The 19,422-nt window shown below is 37.5% G+C and overlaps 1 protein-coding gene across 2 annotated transcripts in view; it reads right to left on the reverse strand.

Annotated features, from left to right (window-relative positions):
• Positions 1-19,422, reverse strand: part of Gria2 (glutamate ionotropic receptor AMPA type subunit 2) — a 120,127-nt gene that overhangs the window by 37,168 nt on the left and 63,537 nt on the right. For both annotated transcript variants that reach the window (NM_017261.2, NM_001083811.1), the window contains 3 exon segments: positions 2,376-2,537; positions 7,063-7,116; positions 16,895-17,091. In NM_017261.2, the coding sequence (NP_058957.1) occupies positions 2,376-2,537; positions 7,063-7,116; positions 16,895-17,091 (413 nt within the window).

Raw genomic sequence — 19,422 nt, forward strand, 5'->3', positions numbered from 1 at the left:
ATAGAAGGTTAGGGGAATGTTGGCCCGGGAAAGGGAATAACATTCGAAATGTAAATAAGAAATACTCAAGCTAATAAAGAAAAAAAACGGTTGAGAAAAGAAACAACCATTATTTACTTTTTTGATTGTTGTAATACTATGCTAAAATTCTATAAATATTTCATCTCAACCCCAATGTATAGTTAACAGCTCTGTTTGAACTGCACAGGTGAGAACTACTGAATGAAGGTCACACAGTAATTCAGTGTTGTAGGGCTTGATACTCTGTGTGGATTCAGGCAACCACTCAGTCTAGGCTCATTGAGAATGGATAGGAGGGGGCTCTCTCTTGAAATTATTGCCTCTTATAGCTATGTACAACCACATAACTGTACCACTTACAACGACCACCTGTCCTTTTACAAGTCCCGAATTACTTCATACAACATCATACGATTTGAGGTTTTCTATTTGTCATGCTAGGGCATGACATTGTCTCCATATGACTCTCTTTCTCAAGTTCCCTTTCACATATTTCTTTCAGTTCTAGCTTTTTATAAAAGGTAATCTGGAGGCCCCTAAAAGAAGGTCTTCCAGAATGCCTTTCCCATATTTTGTCTTAATCATCTTCAGAGAATTGGCTCACTTGACCCACTTTATTATATTTGCTCATCAACATATTTGTGTTTTCTTTTAAACTGTGCATTCTCAAGAGTAAAATTCATACATTTTTCATGTCTTTTGTGTGATTTATTTCCTGGCCCTCTAGTGCAAGAGCAATATGTATCTATATTACAATGAAATCCTGCCCAGGGATGAATTTCCCCCTAAGGCTTTTAGTAATCTGTATGAAGCCTCTGGGGTAAAATAGAGGAATTACAACTTGTTCAACTTGGAATAGACATTCACAACTGGCTAAAATTCCCTGGATTTTGGAAAAGGACTGGAGAAAGAATGAGCCTTTATTAGGATCTATGGTTTTCACACTGTGCTAAAAATCTACTAAATGGTATTTAGTATTCACAACAGCTGGGAAATAGCAGCCATGATTGTGCTGTATGAATGAGAACACTGATCTGGGTCAAATGCACATTCCAAACCTATTTTAAAATAATAAACCTTCCTTCTTTGCAGTATCCCACTAGAATATACTATCATGAACGTGCTGAAAATCAGGAAAAGCAGACAAAAGGAAGACATTGTGAACAGAAATGGAGCAAAGAAAAGGGTGAGCTCAACAGATTGAATTCTGGGAATAATTTTCAGCAAAAATTACACAGAATGCATTTCTAGATTCCTCACTCCCCATGCACCATGATACAAACCACATGAAACTAAATGTTAATGTGGATTCCAGGAAACAAAAACAAATCCATTTTTTTTTGTTTTTCACAGAGGACAGATGGGGACGCCACAATGAGTATTGAAGACTTTGAAGAGCAGTTAAGGATGTGAGAGGCATGCACTCTCCGTTACATATCTTACACAACAAAAGCATCAGAGGCCTGAAGTCCAAGGAAGGGATGGATGAGCACTGAACCTTCCATTAAGCCAAATGGAGGTATGCCCTGTGACACCAAGTGTCACTGTCATTCTTCAAAATGGCGTTGCATGACAGTATTCCAGAAGATCATATAAGCAACAACATAAATGTTCAATTCAAGGTCACCAAACAAGAAGCCACTTACCTTTTAGAAAATAATAAGACAAGGTAATTTTTTAACATATTACAAAATAGTTCATTGATATTGACTTAAAAATTAAAAGAATCTATTTATGTACCTTAAGCATAGAACCTCAAAGTTTCTATATTTAGGAATATATATATATGTGTGTGTGTGTGTGTGTGTGTGTGTGTGTGTGTGTGTGTGTAATGCTTTTATCACCTTTCTGATATGCTCAGGTTACTCATTATCAATTGTTTTATACAAACAACACACCACAAATGTGTACATTATGTATGTGGCAATTGCTTATTGTCTAACCTATATACAAGTTAGTTAGTTGAAAGTTGAAAGTTCACATCTGCTGTTCTTTACTTTATTTATAGTCAAAATGCTGTAAAGGATAGCCAGAACCATTTGTTCCATGAGACTTAAATTTCAAAATGCCTTCTTAGACAAGGCTTCCCAGGGCATATAATTTATATTTTCATCTGCCACCAAAATTTCTACGTGATCATCCACACAGTTTAAAATTTCTACTGGATAGGTAAATGAATGGAGACATTGTGGAGATGCAGGCACAGCAGAACATTACAGTAAAACACCATTTTCCTTATCTAAAACAGCAAAATGTAAGAAATGTGTTCATCAGTCTGTTTGCTCGTCATTTTTAATGCTGCTCACTTCTCCCTCTAGCATTTTTCTTAGCCCCTTTTTTCCCTTAATGCAAACCTTAATTGTCGCTGTGTGTGCTCCAGGGTATTCTTTCTCTTCCAGTGTTGACCATCTTTCTATAAATTTAGACACCAGGGAATCGTCGTAGTCTACAATCTGAAATCCAGAGACATTTGCTCCTCCAAACTGAATTTTCAGCAGGTCCCCATCAGTGAATCCCTAGACATAAAGCAGAATTGCGTTATCCCTATGGATCATAACCTTTCCTATACCTCTCCGCATGTTGTGTCTTAGCATGTTAAACACACATGGGAGAGAGGAAATGCATACAAAAAGATTTCATGTATGTAAGAGCCAATACTCATCAGCACACCTCATATGAAATAGGTATCATGCTAGGTCCTAGTATTCACTGACTGCCCATCTCATGTAGAGCTCACAGGACTATTTACACAGAAGTTTTCTTTGATACTGAGTCAGCTTCCATAGATCAGGTAAGGACTGGGTTTCCTTCATTGAATTTATCATGGAGCACAGCCTTATAGAAATCATTGCTCAAACTATTCTCAGTTAAACTGATCATTCACTTGCCTGATAAAATATCATTAAAATGAAAAGGAAAAACAAATGTCCAATTTTTCTTAATTCTTTAACAGAAATGCATTTTATATTAAATTAGAAAAAATTAAAATGACAATTGAATTTTATCAATCAAGTTGGTGATTATGGGCAATGTTGTGCTCGTGGAGAGGACCCAAGTTCCCTTCCAATATCCAAAATTTGCAGGTCACATCCTCTAGTAACCACTTCGATATCATGTTCTGACACTCATGTACACATATATAATTAATTTTTTAATTTAAAATTTAAAATTTTCAATTCAAACTTTCATGTACAAAAGAATCAATTCAAGGTACCAGGTTACACTTTCATAAATCAAAATATTATTTTGTGATTAAATTTTAACTGAATTTTCCTTTTTTAAAAAAGGATAAATTTTTTATTTCAATGCAGCAATTATTAATGTATTCACATTTTAAACATATTCATTCTATCATGAATAATGACTAAATATATCTTGAATGAAGCATGGATCTTTTATTTGTAGTTAATATTTAAAACAAGAATTATTGCACTTTTTTACCTTGGCAAAGAAAGTTTCTTCTTAGCCCAGTTTTTGTTTCTACATGTGCTAACTGGACTCTTTGGATTTCCAGTTTGTAAGTGCAACTCATCCAGATGCTTAGCCAGCTGTCACCCTTAAGGGTGGGAGGAGTGGTTATGAACCCTTTTTAGTTTTCTTTGGCTCTTATGTGCTATTTAAAAACATCCAGTCTTCTATGCAAATATGTATGTATGTGTATGGTTAACTCTGGCAACAGAATGATGGGGAACTAAAGGAGGGTTCAGAATTCTTCATGGATTCTCCTATTGATGTGTCTAGGTGTCCTATTTGTTAAGTTCAGCTGATTCTTTGATCTGCGCGTGTTATCCAGATCTAAGCAATAACTCACATCCATAACTTGTTTTTAGCAGATTATCCCAGAGAAAATGAAAGCCACGCCATCCTAATCCTTGGGCATTGACAAGACTATTTTTGGGTTCGGCATTGACAAAACTATTTTTGGGTTCGGCCTGCCCCCTCTGTCTTCACAAACTTTGGAACAGAATAGGGAAGTTTATGTAATAAAGAGCAACAGGGAATTGGATTTACCCAAATATCAACTGAACCCCATTCTTTCTGTTTCCTCCCCATCTTGGTTCTATTGATGCCTCACAGGTTGCTGCTAGCATCATGTTCTCAGTAATGTACACATGGAGCCAGGCTCTGTCTCTCCAGACCAAGGGAGAGTGTGTACAGCAAGAACAGGAGCTACCAGTCTGCTTCACGTGCGTGTGCTTGGTGCTTGTAACATCTCTCCTATCTCTGCCCAGCCTCATGCCTCATCTATTCAGTGCAATGAGATAAGCCTCTAACTTCCTCTCTTGCTGTCAATTTTGCTATCATTATCTTTCTTTGGGTTTCATTTAATTTTATTCATGCTGTCATCTTACTCTGATTATGCAACAAACAGCTTCAACTGAAGTCCCTGATAGATTTGATGCTGACCTAAATAAAGATTTGCATTTTTCAATGTTTTCCCCCCCTTTACTTCTCGGCAAATTTTGAACAGAATTTCCCAGAGACAATAGAAGCCATCCTGTCATAATCCTTGAACAGTAGCAACAAAACATCAATTTCTAGGTTTAGAAGCCCATCTGCCTTCACGGACTTTGGAAGAGAATAGTGTAGTTTTCATATTCGTGTGTGTGTGTGTGTGTGTGTGTGTGTGTGTGTGTGTGTGTGTGTGTGAAAAATAGGCAAAGGAAAGAGAAAGAGTGGATGAGAAAAAAGAAGAGGAGGAGAAGAATTAGAAGAAAGGGGGGAGAGACAGAAACAGAAATGAGAGCTGAGAGATCAAAATTGGACAAGTCAGATGCAACATCTCACCAAATAAAAACCATCATATCATTTAGGGAGACGTATTCACAAGACTGAAAACCAAGTGGTTCTCCACTAATTGTGGATCCGTCATGCTCTAAATGATTATTAACAATTTAATTCCATGAGAAGTGCAGGGAGGATAAATATGGGCATAGGGTCTATATACCTCATACCTTATGGGCAAGTTCACCTTTCAAATGCTACAAAGAAAGCTTCATCAGAGCCTATATCTGAAGAAATAAGTCCACTATTTAGCAAGCCTTAAAATGGTTCATCAATACGAGAATATTTAAAGAATTTTTTGCAACCACCTCTTCCTACATGCCTAAGTCATTGGCTATGGGGAAGTGTTGCTTTTTTGTTGAGAACTTGGAGCATAAAAACCCTTCGGCATCAGGAGGTGGTTTTCAGACTTCAACATCATGAAGTGTCTAAATTCTCAGACAATCCAGTAAAATCAGGATCCTTCACAACTATCAGGAGTTTGTGAGCAGAGAAAATCAGGCGTTAAGGAAAGAGAAAGCAGACCCAACTTTAGCTTCAGAATTAATTTTGGTAGATTTTTAAATGGACTCATGACCAATGCATGGACTTGCTCACTTAAACAACAGTGCTTTCTTTTTTCATGGCATTACAGAGCAACTCTCAAATTGATGAGACACCTTCTGTCATTATTTCTCCATGTCCCAATATAATCTTCTCCATCTGGCCACTTTTAACGATCGCAGCTTTCACTGTGACTCTGTGCTCTTCATCAAATGGCACAATTCACACAGGGACTGAGTGTACAGGCTGTTTTAGGCATGAAACAGAGCTAGGCCAAACTCACTGTAGAGCTTCAACTCCTGTTAACCCTTGTGTCTATACAGAGTTGTTTCCAATCTCCTAGGTACACACTGAGAGAAAAATCCCAGAGGATTGTTATAGAAGCGTTTAATCATGTTACCAAATAGCAATTCTATCTTGAAAAACCAACTTCTTCCAGACTCAGAACACTCACTGATACTAACTTGACTGTTCTCAGCGAAAACACCATTTATTGAAACATTTGTTGTTTTTGCATTTTTTTCTCTCATAGTAGGGATGCTTTCCAAGAGATAAACTGATACTTTATAAACCATAAAAATGAAGCCTGTATTCGAATAAACACAAAGCTTGTGTGCAGTCCTATCACACAATCGAGAATAAACATTCATTTTCTGCCTCTTTTCTTTGTCTCAACACATTTTTATCATGTTGTGTAGAGATAATTTCCAACAAACAGGGTCATAGCGATTCAAAGACCATGAAGCAAGCCAAAGCCTGTTTGACTGCCACTTTAAAACTCATTTTTGGAAATAAAAACCAATGTTCCACAATCTAAATTGATTGGCTATAATTATGAAAGGAAAAAAGCAAAGAAATATAATTAACCAATCTGCTTTTTCAATATGTTCTGAATGAACAAGAATACTGATGGGAACATGACCAACACCTACACGAACTCAGTTTTCTTTTCATTGTGTTACTTATAGACTATGTAAAAATCAGAAGTAAAATATTTTCAAAACATTACTATTACATTGCTACAATATGTAATTTATAATAGGATTGAAATAATAGTACTATGTTTGTAGATTTAATTTCCTCATAAATGGGTATCAATTTCATATATTATTTTTATTAAAAACTCAAGTAGTCATTCAGTAATTTTAAGGAACACGGTGACATAAAAATGTATAATTAAAGAGTTAAACTTTATATTTTTAAAAATTTTCCCTTAGTACAAAATTATCAAGATAATTCTGAAAAAAAAGATAATTCTGAGTAAATGTGGTTATGAAGATATTTGTAGCACATGTATTAACTAGAATTAATTTAAAGTTGTAGATTGGGAAAAAAACCCTAAAGCAACCGAATAAAACATTTCTTTTCTTGCCTTTAAATAATATCAGACTATATTTTTAAAATATCCCTTGTGAATGATGATTACTCCAAGTAAATATTAAAAAAAAAAAACAAGATTAGGTAGGGGAGCTGGGAAGGTGGTTTTGTAGATAAGATTGCCAAGGTTAAGTTCCCAGCACACATATGACAGGATGTTTCCAGACAGGTAATTCTAGTCCTTGTGAACCATAGGCCCTTATCACAATCTGCAGGTATTCTATGCACATGGAGCAGAAATATTTATGCAGACAAAACACTTATACCCATGAAATATGAATATATATATTGTAATTAAAACTTAGTAGATAAAATAATGTTAATTAATTCACCTACCAGATTTGCAATGATATAATGGTACCCTTTAACATGTTTTCCAATGGTAATAACCTAGCAAGAATAAAGCACAAACATTTAATACATGGGACGAACAACAACGGAAAATCTCTGCTAATTATCAAAAGATGAAAATTTGAATTTTATATTGCACGTCATTTTCAGGAAACATTTTTATCAAATAGAGAGATTATTTCTTAGGAAAATATATCAATTCACTTTAGGGCTTAGTAAATGCTATCTATTAAGAAGTCAACCATTAAATCAAAATAACTCCCTTCTTTTATTCAATACTGAAAGCATTTTCATACATTTTTGGGGGAAAACAAAAAAGCAAATACATTTAATTCATAACAAATAATTTTATTTCTATCAGTCTATATTTGTACCTTTGTAATAAAATAACCACCTGAGAAAAATTCTGAAATGTTATAACTATCTATCAGTGTTATTCAACATATAAAGTAAAAAGTTTATAGAAATATTAGGAGATATTAATGAGCAAATATAATATTATCCTAACGCTAAGCTTAGTTCAAATAATTATTGCTTTTCATTTTAGGCCACAAAGTAGTCAAGAAACTAATTTTCACTTCATATATCAGTGTTAAAAATCAGTGGTAAGATAACCTTGCATCTTGGAATGAGAGATTACTCTAGCAATGACTATAGCATCTTTGAATATTATTAAGGGGCATTTCCTTTACTATATCATTGACACAGAGAATAGGTGCAGGTGAATGGCCTTGGTGTAAAGAGATGAAACTAGTGATCAACGCACTGTAAAATGAAAATAACTAAGGTCAAGGTGTATTTAATTCCATTAATCTGCTGGCCTTCATAACTTGCAAACAATAATTCAGAGAAGCATGGTTTGCTTCCTTGCATGACTAGAATGTATGAGGGGAGCAGTGAACATGCCAGGGAGTATCATACTGCATATTGGAACCACAGGAAAAAAAACAGAGTTCAAATGGACAGAATCTGCTAAATTCATACACTTTCCAATGCATCACAAACCTGAAAAATCATAAAATGACACAAGGAAGTCTGGAGTAATTTATTTTCAAAATATTTCCTTTATATTTTATTGATTTATTATTTCAGAAAAGGCCCAACTATGTAGCCCAGACTCTCCTTGAACTCAGCATGCAGGACAATCTGGCCCTTCTGCCTCAGCCTTCCGAGTCCTGGGATTCCAAGTGTGGACCACTATCCTTCCATTTTTAAAGAAAATAATCAAACAAAAGGAAAACATAAAACAACCAACTATAAAAAATATGCGAAGCATTAGTTTACTTCCGGCTTCTCTGGCTCCCCTTGTGTCACATTGAATACTGTAGTGATCCTGTAGGCTACTCCAGATCCACTCTTCCCCTCCCTCTGAACTCAGATCACATGGGTTTTCTTAACTATTTTTTGCATAATAGCACACTTCTTACAAACTGCTCAGGACTTTACATCTTCTATATCCTTACTTGCAAATTTCTCCGCTTTATCACAAGCACATGGTATTCACATGTCATGTTTAACCAGTCCCAGCCTGGGGGGTGTCCCCTGGCTGAAGACTTCTCTGACTGTCCATCACCTGAGGCAAAGTGAGGTGCTTGAATCAGCACATTTGGCTCAAAAGCAAAGACATATTTTCTTGAAAAGATTCTACAGAATGCAATGTTCAAGTTGTATAGCAGCTGTTTGAAAGGAAGTTAGGGTTTACATTGCCTTCTTTCCCATTTTTGCATCACATAACCAAATTGCCTTTTCATAAAAAATTGGACCCCCCCAGGTTGAAGGCAGAAGATTGAAGAAAAGATGTTCTTGCAAGTGGAAAATATTCTAATTCATTTTAGCTTAATCAACATCCATTGTGTCCATAAATATCTTCGGAACATCTGTTGAATTGCTTACTGAGTAAGCTACCTTGTGAATGTCCGTTTTCTATCGGAGCATTAAAATAAACAGCCAAAATGATACCAGTTATCTTTACTTCTGTTTACTGTGAAAAAGAAGAGATATAAATATTCACTAGGTTCAAGTCTTTGTAAGTGTTAGTGTTGCCATAGTAGCCATTATAATTTTGCTTTATAATAGCAATTAGTATTATACAATAGAAAAATTATGCTAATTTACAAGTGTTTTGTTAGTAGGATACTTTTCTCATCTGATCACAACTAGAAATAAGTGTCTTCAGGGTTTTATCAAATGATATTAAAAATAGTCTTAATCTAATGCAAGTTAATTTTGTTGCTAATTTCCAGCTGCTATGAAGATAAAGAGTTTCACCCCATCTCTGTTCTCTTGCAAATACTAGTTGAATAAATTAATAAAAGAGTGTCCTTTTTCTTAGGATATGCCTCATCATAACCTTGTGCTTGGTGAATGCTGTTCTTTGAAGAACATTCTGACCTAATCTAAATGATTACTTTCAGAAATCCTCTCCCAGAACAGTTTGTTCTTTTCAGTAATGGTATATCCATGTTGATATTATGTAACCACAGCATTCACAGGCTTTGATGGGGTTTGCAATATTTTAACAGTGTTTCTTAAGTCATACTGCAGTGTCTGCACAGAAAAGGCTAAAGGGAGGGAATAGTCATTCAAAAATAAGTGAATGGCTCAAAGCTAGCCAAATACTACCTTTTGTGTGAACTTTGTACAAATCATTTCTCTCAAAAGATAGATATATCCTCCTGCAACCACCATAGAACACTTACATAGCTTAGATCTTCTATGATCTACCCAGAGCCCCAATGTTAAAAGCTTGATCCTCAGTTCTGTACTACTGGACCGTTGTACAAGCTTCATGAGGTCAGTCATAGTGTAAGACCCTAAGAACATTAGAGGGTTCTCCTTGAGAGGTAAGAGGGATCCTGGTCCTTTGTTGTCTCCCCCTTGCTTTTCAGCTACACTGCAGTAAGCAGTTTCCTCTAACACGCACACACACACACACACACACACATCAATGTATACAGTCTTACCACTAAATGGAAAATCACAGACAAGTGACCAAAGATAAAAATTTCTGACATAATGAACCAAAATAAACATTTGCTCTCTAAAATTTGATTTATTATATTGTTTGTTATATTAACAGAAAGCTAAGTAGCACAAGTTTATATGAAATAATTTTTAGTACTGAATCTGCATGTATTTTCTTCCCCTAAAAGAAATCTCATGAGGTTCAAATCGCATTCTTTCTTATCATTATTTGTACCCTTCCATTAGAGAATGCCTTCAACAAATCATTTAATAAGTGGTATACCATCTATTTTGTGCACTCAATAAGTTATTAGAGGTGAACATTTATGGTCTATAGATGTGAACCAATGAATTTTTTTTATTAACTTGAGTATTTCTTATATACATTTCGAGTGTTATTCCCTTTCCCGGTATCCGGGCAAACATCCCCCTCCCCCCTCCCCTTCCTTATGGGTGTTCCCCTCCCAACCCTCCCCCCATTGCCGCCCTCCCCCCACCAGTCTAGTTCACTGGGGGTTCAGTCTTAGCAGGACCCAGGGCTTCCCCTTCCACTGGTGCTCGTACTAGGATATTCATTGCTACCTATGAGGTCAGAGTCCAGGGTCAGTCCATGTATAGTCTTTGGGTAGTGGCTTAGTCCCTGGAAGCTCTGGTTGCTTGGCATTGTTGTACATATGGGGTCTCGAGCCCCTTCAAGCTCTTCCAGTTCTTTCTCTGATTCCTTCAACGGGGGTTCTATTCTCAGTTCAGTGGTTTGCTGCTGGCATTCGCCTCTGTATTTGCTGTATTCTGGCTGTGTCTCTCAGGAGTGATCTACATCCGGCTCCTGTCGGCCTGCACTTCTTTGCTTCATCCATCTTGTCTAATTGGGTGGCTGTATATGTATGGGCCACATGTGGGGCAGGCTCTGAATGGGTGTTCCTTCAGTCTCTGTTTTAATCTTTGCCTCTCTCTTCCCTGCCAAGGGTATTCTTGTTCCCCTTTTAAAGAAGGAGTGAAGCATTCACATTTTGATCATCCGTCTTGAGTTTCATTTGTTCTAGGCATCTAGGGTAATTCAAGCATTTGGGCTAATAGCCACTTATCAATGAGTGCATACCATGTATGTCTTTCTGTGATTGGGTTAGCTCACTCAGGATGATATTTTCCAGTAGGGAGGGACATCTTGAGCCTATTAAATACCCGCTTTCTTGGCCCAAGAGATAGTTGTGCTGCTGTGTAGCACAGGAAACTCGTATTTAACCAAGTAGACAATATCCCAATTCCTACTTCTGTTCAAGAGTTAGTAGACATTCCAGTTAACCCCAGAAAAATCAGATTAAAAGTAGCAAGTTAAGGAGACTGTGATTGTGGGGAGACCTGCTATGAAGTGTGGCTCAGTAGGAACACTCTCCAGGTTTGCCTTACACCAGGAAGGACACTCGTCAGTTGCATTTCATCTCTTAGCTGCTTGTGGTTCTCACACACGGTGGTGGCTTCTGGTGACACGGAGATCTTTCAAGTTTGTAATGGGAAGGTGAAAATAGGAAATAGCAGGAAAAGGGAAGGGCTGCGTCGGGAGATAGGAGAAGCAGAGGAGGGCACACAGTGCCAGCAGAACTGCTCGGACCAGGAATACTGAGCATCTGTGGACTCGAGTCTAGACTTTTCTCACCGTCTTTTCCATGGACACCGGGAAGGGCTGAACACCCGTGGTTCTCAACATCCTTAGGGCAGCTTTCTCTTCTCATTTCACCATTGCTGTCAGACCTGCCTTCAGTCTCCTTTGTCCTGGGGTCTCTGACAGAACAAGAGTCTCAGGGGAAGCTCTGCTGCCTTCACAAGTCAGTCCTCAGCCGTGCTGGGTACCGCGCTCCTTGGCATAGCCTGCAGGCGGCACTGTGGAACATGCTCTTTGGCATAGCCTGCAGGCTTTTGGTGGAGTTAGCTGTTCTTGGCTAGCACCTACTAATGTTTCTTCCTTCCCTTCAGGGTTATCTCATTCTTTCCCTGTCCTCTCCCACTATGCCTTGTCTTGCCAACCCCAAACCAGACCCTGAATACACAACCTAGGTAAACCTCTTCCTAGGTTTATTCTTTCCAAGGTCAGAAGGGACCCTGGATTTCTTTTTTTTTTTTTTTTTTGTTTTTGTTTTTGTTTTTTTGTTCTTTTTTTTTTCCTTCCTTTTTTTTTTATTAACTTGAGTATTATATACATTTCAAGTGTTATTCCCTTTCCCGGTTTCCGGGCAAACATCCCCCTCCCTCCTCCCCTTCCTTATGGGTGTTCCCCTCCCAACCCCCCCCCATTGCCGCCCTCCCCCCATAGTCTAGTTCACTGGGGGTTCAGTCTTAGCAGGACCCAGGGCTTCCCCTTCCACTGGTGCTCTTACTAGGATATTCATTGCTACCTATGGGGTCAGAGTCCAGGGTCAGTCCATGTATAGTCTTTAGGTAGTGGCTTAGTCCCTGGAAGCTCTGGTTGCTTGGCATTGTTGTACATATGGGGTCTCGAGCCCCTTCAAGCTCTTCCAGTTCTTTCTCTGATTCCTTCAACGGGGGTCCTATTCTCAGTTCAGTGGTTTGCTGCTGGCATTCGCCTCTGTATTTGCTGTATTCTGGCTGTGTCTCTCAGGAGCAATCTACATCCGGCTCCTGTCGGTCTGCACTTCTTTGCTTCATCCATCTTGTCTAATTGGGTGGCTCTATATATATGGGCCACATGTGGGGCAGGCTCTGAATGGGTGTTCCTTCAGTCTCTGTTTTAATCTTTGCCTCTCTCTTCCCAGCCAAGGGTATTCTTTTTCCTCATTTAAAGAAGGAGTGAAGCATTCACCTTTTGATCATCCGTCTTGAGTTTCGTTTGTTCTAGGCATCTAGGGTAATTCAAGCATTTGGGCTAATAGCCACTTATCAATGAGTGCATACCATGTATGTCTTTCTGTGATTGGGTTAGCTCACTCAGGATGATATTTTCCAGTTCCAACCATTTGCCTACGAATTTCATAAACTCGTTGTTTTTGATAGCTGAGTAATATTCCATTGTGTAGATGTACCACATTTTCTGTATCCATTCCTCTGTTGAAGGGCATCTGGGTTCTTTCCAGTTTCTGGCTATTATAAATAAGGCTGCGATGAACATAGTGGAGCACGTGTCTCTTTTATATGTTGAGGCATCTTTTGGGTATATGCCCAAGAGAGGTATAGCTGGATCCTCAGGCAGTTCAATGTCCAATTTTCTGAGGAACCTCCAGACTGATTTCCAGAATGGTTTTACCAGTCTGCAATCCCACCAACAATGGAGGAGTGTTCCTCTTTCTCCACATCCTCGCCAGCATCTGCTGTCACCTGAGTTTTTGATCTTAGCCATTCTCACTGGTGTGAGGTGAAATCTCAGGGTTGTTTTGATTTGCATTTCCCTTATGACTAAAGATGTTGAACATTTCTTTAGGTGTTTCTCAGCCATTCGGCATTCCTCAGCTGTGAATTCTTTGTTTAGCTCTGAGCCCCATTTTTTAATAGGGTTATTTGTCTCCCTACGGTCTAACTTCTTGAGTTCTTTGTATATTTTGGATATAAGGCCTCTATCTGTTGTAGGATTGGTAAAGATCTTTTCCCAGTCTGTTGGTTGCCGTTTTGTCCTAACCACGGTGTCCTTTGCCTTACAGAAGCTTTGCAGTTTTATGAGATCCCATTTGTCGATTCTTGATCTTAGAGCATAAGCCATTGGTGTTTTGTTCAGGAAATTTTTTCCAGTGCCCATGTGTTCCAGATGCTTCCCTAGTTTTTCTTCTATTAGTTTGAGTGTGTCTGGTTTGATGTGGAGGTCCTTGATCCACTTGGACTTAAGCTTTGTACAGGGTGATAAGGATGGATCGATCTGCATTCTTCTACATGTTGCCCTCCAGTTGAACCAGCACCATTTGCTGAAAATGCTATCTTTTTTCCATTGGATGGTTTTGGCTCCTTTGTCAAAAATCAAGTGACCATAGGTGTGTGGGTTCATTTCTGGGTCTTCAATTCTATTCCATTGGTCTATCTGTCTGTCTCTGTACCAATACCATGCAGTTTTTATCACTATTGCTCTGTAATACTGCTTGAGTTCAGGGATAGTGATTCCCCCTGAAGTCCTTTTATTGTTGAGGATAGCTTTAGCTATCCTGGGTTTTTTGTTATTCCAGATGAATTTGCAAATTGTTCTGTCTAACTCTTTGAAGAATTGGATTGGTATTTTGATGGGGATTGCATTGAATCTGTAGATCGCTTTTGGTAAAATGGCCATTTTTACTATATTAATCCTGCCAATCCATGAGCATGGGAGATCTTTCCATCTTCTGAGGTCTTCTTCAATTTCTTTCCTCAGTGTCTTGAAGTTCTTATTGTACAGATCTTTTACTTGCTTGGTTAAAGTCACACCGAGGTACTTTATATTATTTGGGTCTATTATGAAGGGTGTCGTTTCCCTAATTTCTTTCTCGGCTTGTTTCTCTTTTGTGTAGAGGAAGGCAACTGATTTATTTGAGTTAATTTTATACCCAGCCACTTTGCTGAAGTTGTTTATCAGCTTTAGTAGTTCTCTGGTGGAACTTTTGGGATCACTTAAATATACTATCATGTCATCTGCAAATAGTGATATTTTGACCTCTTCTTTTCCGATCTGTATCCCCTTGATCTCCTTTTGTTGTCTAATTGCTCTGGCTAGAACTTCAAGAACTATATTGAATAAGTAGGGAGAGAGTGGGCAGCCTTGTCTAGTCCCTGATTTTAGTGGGATTGCTTCAAGTTTCTCTCCATTTAGTTTAATGTAAAAAATTGAATTTTAAGTTGTGTATTACATGGACACTTACATAACTGTAATTATAGATTTTGCTTCCAACATTGCTTTCATTTTATCACTTCAGTTTGCTACACAACTTTCCCTATATACAGTTTTGAAGGACACAGTTGTGGCTATCACCTCTATTTATTATGAAGAAGCAGGAATATTTGAAATTATAAACTGGACTACTGAATATTATTAGGATTCATTGTTAATGAGACCCTCCTATGAAAGTCAACTGTGATTCTGATGTGCACATTTCAACAAGAGACCTAGCCTAACAGCAGTCCTGGTTTCATCTCCTTAGACCAGAGTCAAGAGTTTTGCAACTAAAATTATTCTCCTCTCTTGCATACATTGGAAGATTTCATTAGTTTGAAGTAGTTATCTAATCCTTCATAAAGAATTCTACTTTTATTTCTTCAGGCCTATATTATATATCAGTTAAGACTTCATAAATACTTTTTTTTAAAAATTTGTTGTCAGGAATACATCAGCGAATTTCAATTTTATTTCAAGGGCTAGAGGGAATATAAATGCATACACAACTATTTTTATGTATTTTTGAGGAAGAAGCAGCTGCAGTTTCTCTTTTCCTCTCTATGTCTCTGTCTATCTCAGTTTCTCTCTGTGTCTCTGTGTCTCTGTCTCTCTCTGTCTCTCTCGCTGTCTTTCACGCATGCACACACACACACGCACACACACATACACACGCACACACATGCACACACACACACATACACACACACGCACACACACGCACACACACACGCACATACACACGCACGCACACACGCACGCGCACACACACGCACACACACACACGCACACACGCACACACACACACACACACACACACACACACACGCACACACAAACACTCCAGAAAGGACTAGTAAAGGATACCTTACACAATAGGCTGAGAAGAATGTCTGACCAGTTTCTGTGCCTTACAGCATTGTAGATTTGGTTCCTTGCTGTGCGTCCTAAGTTATCACTTCATGGTTGTTCTACCCTGAAAGGTCTGACCTGAAGTACACCAGTTTGATAAAGGCAGACAAAAGCACTCTCATGTCTCATTATTATTCTTTCTAAAGCCCATGAACACTATTGACTTCAACACTGTGAACACAGTTTGAATGTATTTCCTTCACCTTTTAATTTCTACATTACAATTTGTGGACACAAATTTTCTTATGTATGTGCAAACGCAACAGTTACTTCTTACAAAAATACCTCCTCTTCCTAGAGATATTGATATAGTGTGGTGGTTTGAATAATAATAGCCCATAGGTTCAAATATTTGAATGCTTAATGGACAGGGAGAGGAACTATTTGATAGGATTAGACGGATTAGGGTAGGATTAGCTGGTTGGAGGAAATGTGTTACGGGGGATGGGCTTTGAGGTTTCAAAAGGCCATGACAGACTCTTCTTTCCTCACTATGCCTTAAGATCAGGAAGTAACACACCAGCACCATGCCTTCCATGGCTACCATGCCATATCCCCTCCATGATAAAGGACTCAGTCTCTGAAACTGTCAGTAAGTTTTTAATTAAATAGTTCTTTATGAGTTGACATGGCTGTAGTGTCTTTGTATAGCAGTAGAATAGTACTAAAGATACACAGGTATAAAATAAAATAGGCTTGGAGTATATTATATTGAAACAATCATGTAAGACTCTCAAACTCATTCATTTTTCCCCTAGGGACATGTTTGAACTTAATTCAATTGCTTAAAATGTTGATGCAGAATTAGATTTAAATGTGTCCAACTCAGAAAAGCATGGACGTTTAGGACAATGCTTATATAGTGTATAAAAGTGTGATATTATATATTGAAGTTATTCAACAACAAAACCAATCTGTCAGCATTAATGACAGCCGTCTGCCATTGCTTACTGAAGCTGGGGATAATTCAATTGATGATTTTTGCTGCATTGTACATGAACTATAAACTAAAAACCGCTGTCCAAGCATCTTGCAGAATGATCCTTGCCAATGCTGATGCTGCATGCATAGTCTATATTTGGCAGAAAACAGAGAGGAACAAACCTGGTCCACAATGTCATTTACTTTATCCCTTTCACAGTCCAGGATTACACGCCGTTCTTTTTTTAACTCCAGATCTTGAAAGAGCGATCTGTAGGTCTCATCTTTCTTGTCATTGTTGATGTTCCCCACATTGATAGCAGTCACCTGCCACTTCTTCTCTGCAGCAGAATCCAGAACAGCTTGCAGTGTTGATAAGCCTGGGAAGACAAGGGGCAAGTATGACTGATGAAATTCTGAGATACTAGAGCACCTCAGAACCCGAGTGTGAAATGGCCGGGTCCACCACGTTGTTAATCCTGAAGTGTTATGCAGCTTAGGGAGGCTGACTTTTGACAGAGGTTATGGTTGTTAATCAGTATCTACTGATGTCTGCATCACATTTTTTTTAAAAGGCATAAACAAACTGCCAAAGAAAAAATGCTTTTTTTATACCTCTAAAATGCATTCTTGTTACATGCTGAAAGACAAGATCTTTAATATCTACAAATTGAGTAAAATAAAAGATGTCCCCAGCAGACCCAACTTTATAGATGGCATAATGGCTTTAGCTGTAGGTGATTGTGTGCCATTTTGCACTAGTAACCTGACAGGGTTGACTGTGCTTCATACAGAATCTCTAAACAGTTGAGTAGCACAGCCAGTGATGTCTAAGAGGGTGCCGTGCATCCCTAGTTGTCTCCTATCAGCCGCAGACTGATTGCGTTTTTTCCCCTGTAGCCTTCTGTTATATTTGTTGTAGTCACTAATCTCCTGGAGATTGAATTGTTCATCTATTAGCCAGAGAGTAGTATCTATCTCTCAAGTTCATAGTTATCTCATTTCATAAATATTAGATGATTTTTCTATTCATTAGTAACTTTTGTTATATGATTTCACCTGGTGTTCATTATGGCATTTTATTCTGTATAAACTACACCATGTTCTAAACATGGATCAACAGCCAGGGGCTGGAGAAGATTGTAGGTTTTTTGTTATTTTTGTTTTTTGTTTTGAAGAGCTGAATCTATGGTTTTGTACTAGAAAAAAAAAACATCATATGTCCTTGTCTTCCTAATAACCCCAGCTGTTCTCACTGAAGTCAAGTTCATCATGTAGAAGAATAACTTTATGGAAACATGATGTCAAGGCCCCATAAAAAATTCAAGCTCAATATATCATCTTCTTCCTTACAGAATGTCCTGCACACTTGAAAAACTATACTAATATGCTTTTAATCTGTATGATGTGTGAGTCACCAAATGTGACTATATTGGGTAAGCAAATCTGTCTATAATCGAAATTCAAATACCAAATTTTATTTTAGATCTATTTACAATGGCAAGCAATTATCTGTTTTGTCCACCAATATTTTGAGACATAAAAAGTCACTTAGAATTTTATAGATTCAGTGTTAGTGATAAGAAGGCAAGTAAAGCTTAGGATATATTCTGATACTGACAGACAAGTTAATTCCTCAAAAAGGGCATATGCCAAAGTTTGAAGGAGCTGTTTGTAGCTTGTCACTAAAGACAAATAAAGTGCAGCATCATCAAATCACAATGGCAGCAGACTACAGGACCTAATTTATTTTATTAAACCCATGAAATCATAATTAAAATAAGCATTAGGAATATTTATTTGCTTTTGATGAGTTAGAACCAATTAACTATTTTGAAAATGTTAACAAGCAAGAACTGTTGTGTTATAGAGGAATTTTCATGTGTGGAATGTTCTCAGCGTGAAGATAAAATCAAGTTTGTTTCTTCCTTTAGTCACAATTCGGCTAGTATACAACAAACAAATATAAACATAAAGTTAACTTTCTGTAACTCCCACTGGAGTCAGTGAGTCAAGGTAACAACTATCAACTACTCTAAGCCACTTATGACCCAGTTGAACTGAAATGTAAAAATGGTGAATTTTATCAAGGTATCAATGTACAGGGAATATATAAGTATATACTAAACATCAAACATATTCAGATCATCAAAACCTAGACCAGAAAATATATCACATAATAACAATTCTGGCAAAATACATGAACCAACTATGATACATACAATTCATTTTGTCCTTCTCTGAGAGAATAGTTACAATGAGGACATTAATGGATTATTTCTAAGCATGACAACAATATGGTGGTTATACATAAAACAAGAGAATTACATATCTATTAAATACTGAAATATCAACAAATGAAAAATGATGATAGTACTTGCTTCAATAGAACTGCAGAATGACAGGGAAATGCATGCTGCAAAAATTAAATTTTTCTGTAGTATCCATTGAGAAAGGGGTTAAAAATACAAGGCAACCTGAGTGTGGTGCCACTACTCTGTAATGTTAGCTCTTGTCAAGACTGAAGTAGGAATCCATGAGCTTTAGGTCTAGTCTCAAAAAATGCTTGACAATTTTTATAATATAGTTTAGAAGGAAGATTTAAAATAATTTACTTCAATGGATAGTTCATAATATAGTGAACTTAATGCAATCTGGGGAAAGTAAACAAAAGATCCCCTTATGTCTGTTTCTATAATAAAAGTTTCAGA

The sequence above is a fragment of the Rattus norvegicus genome, chromosome 2 (assembly GCF_036323735.1).
Source record: "Rattus norvegicus strain BN/NHsdMcwi chromosome 2, GRCr8, whole genome shotgun sequence".
NCBI lineage: Eukaryota > Metazoa > Chordata > Mammalia > Rodentia > Muridae > Rattus > Rattus norvegicus.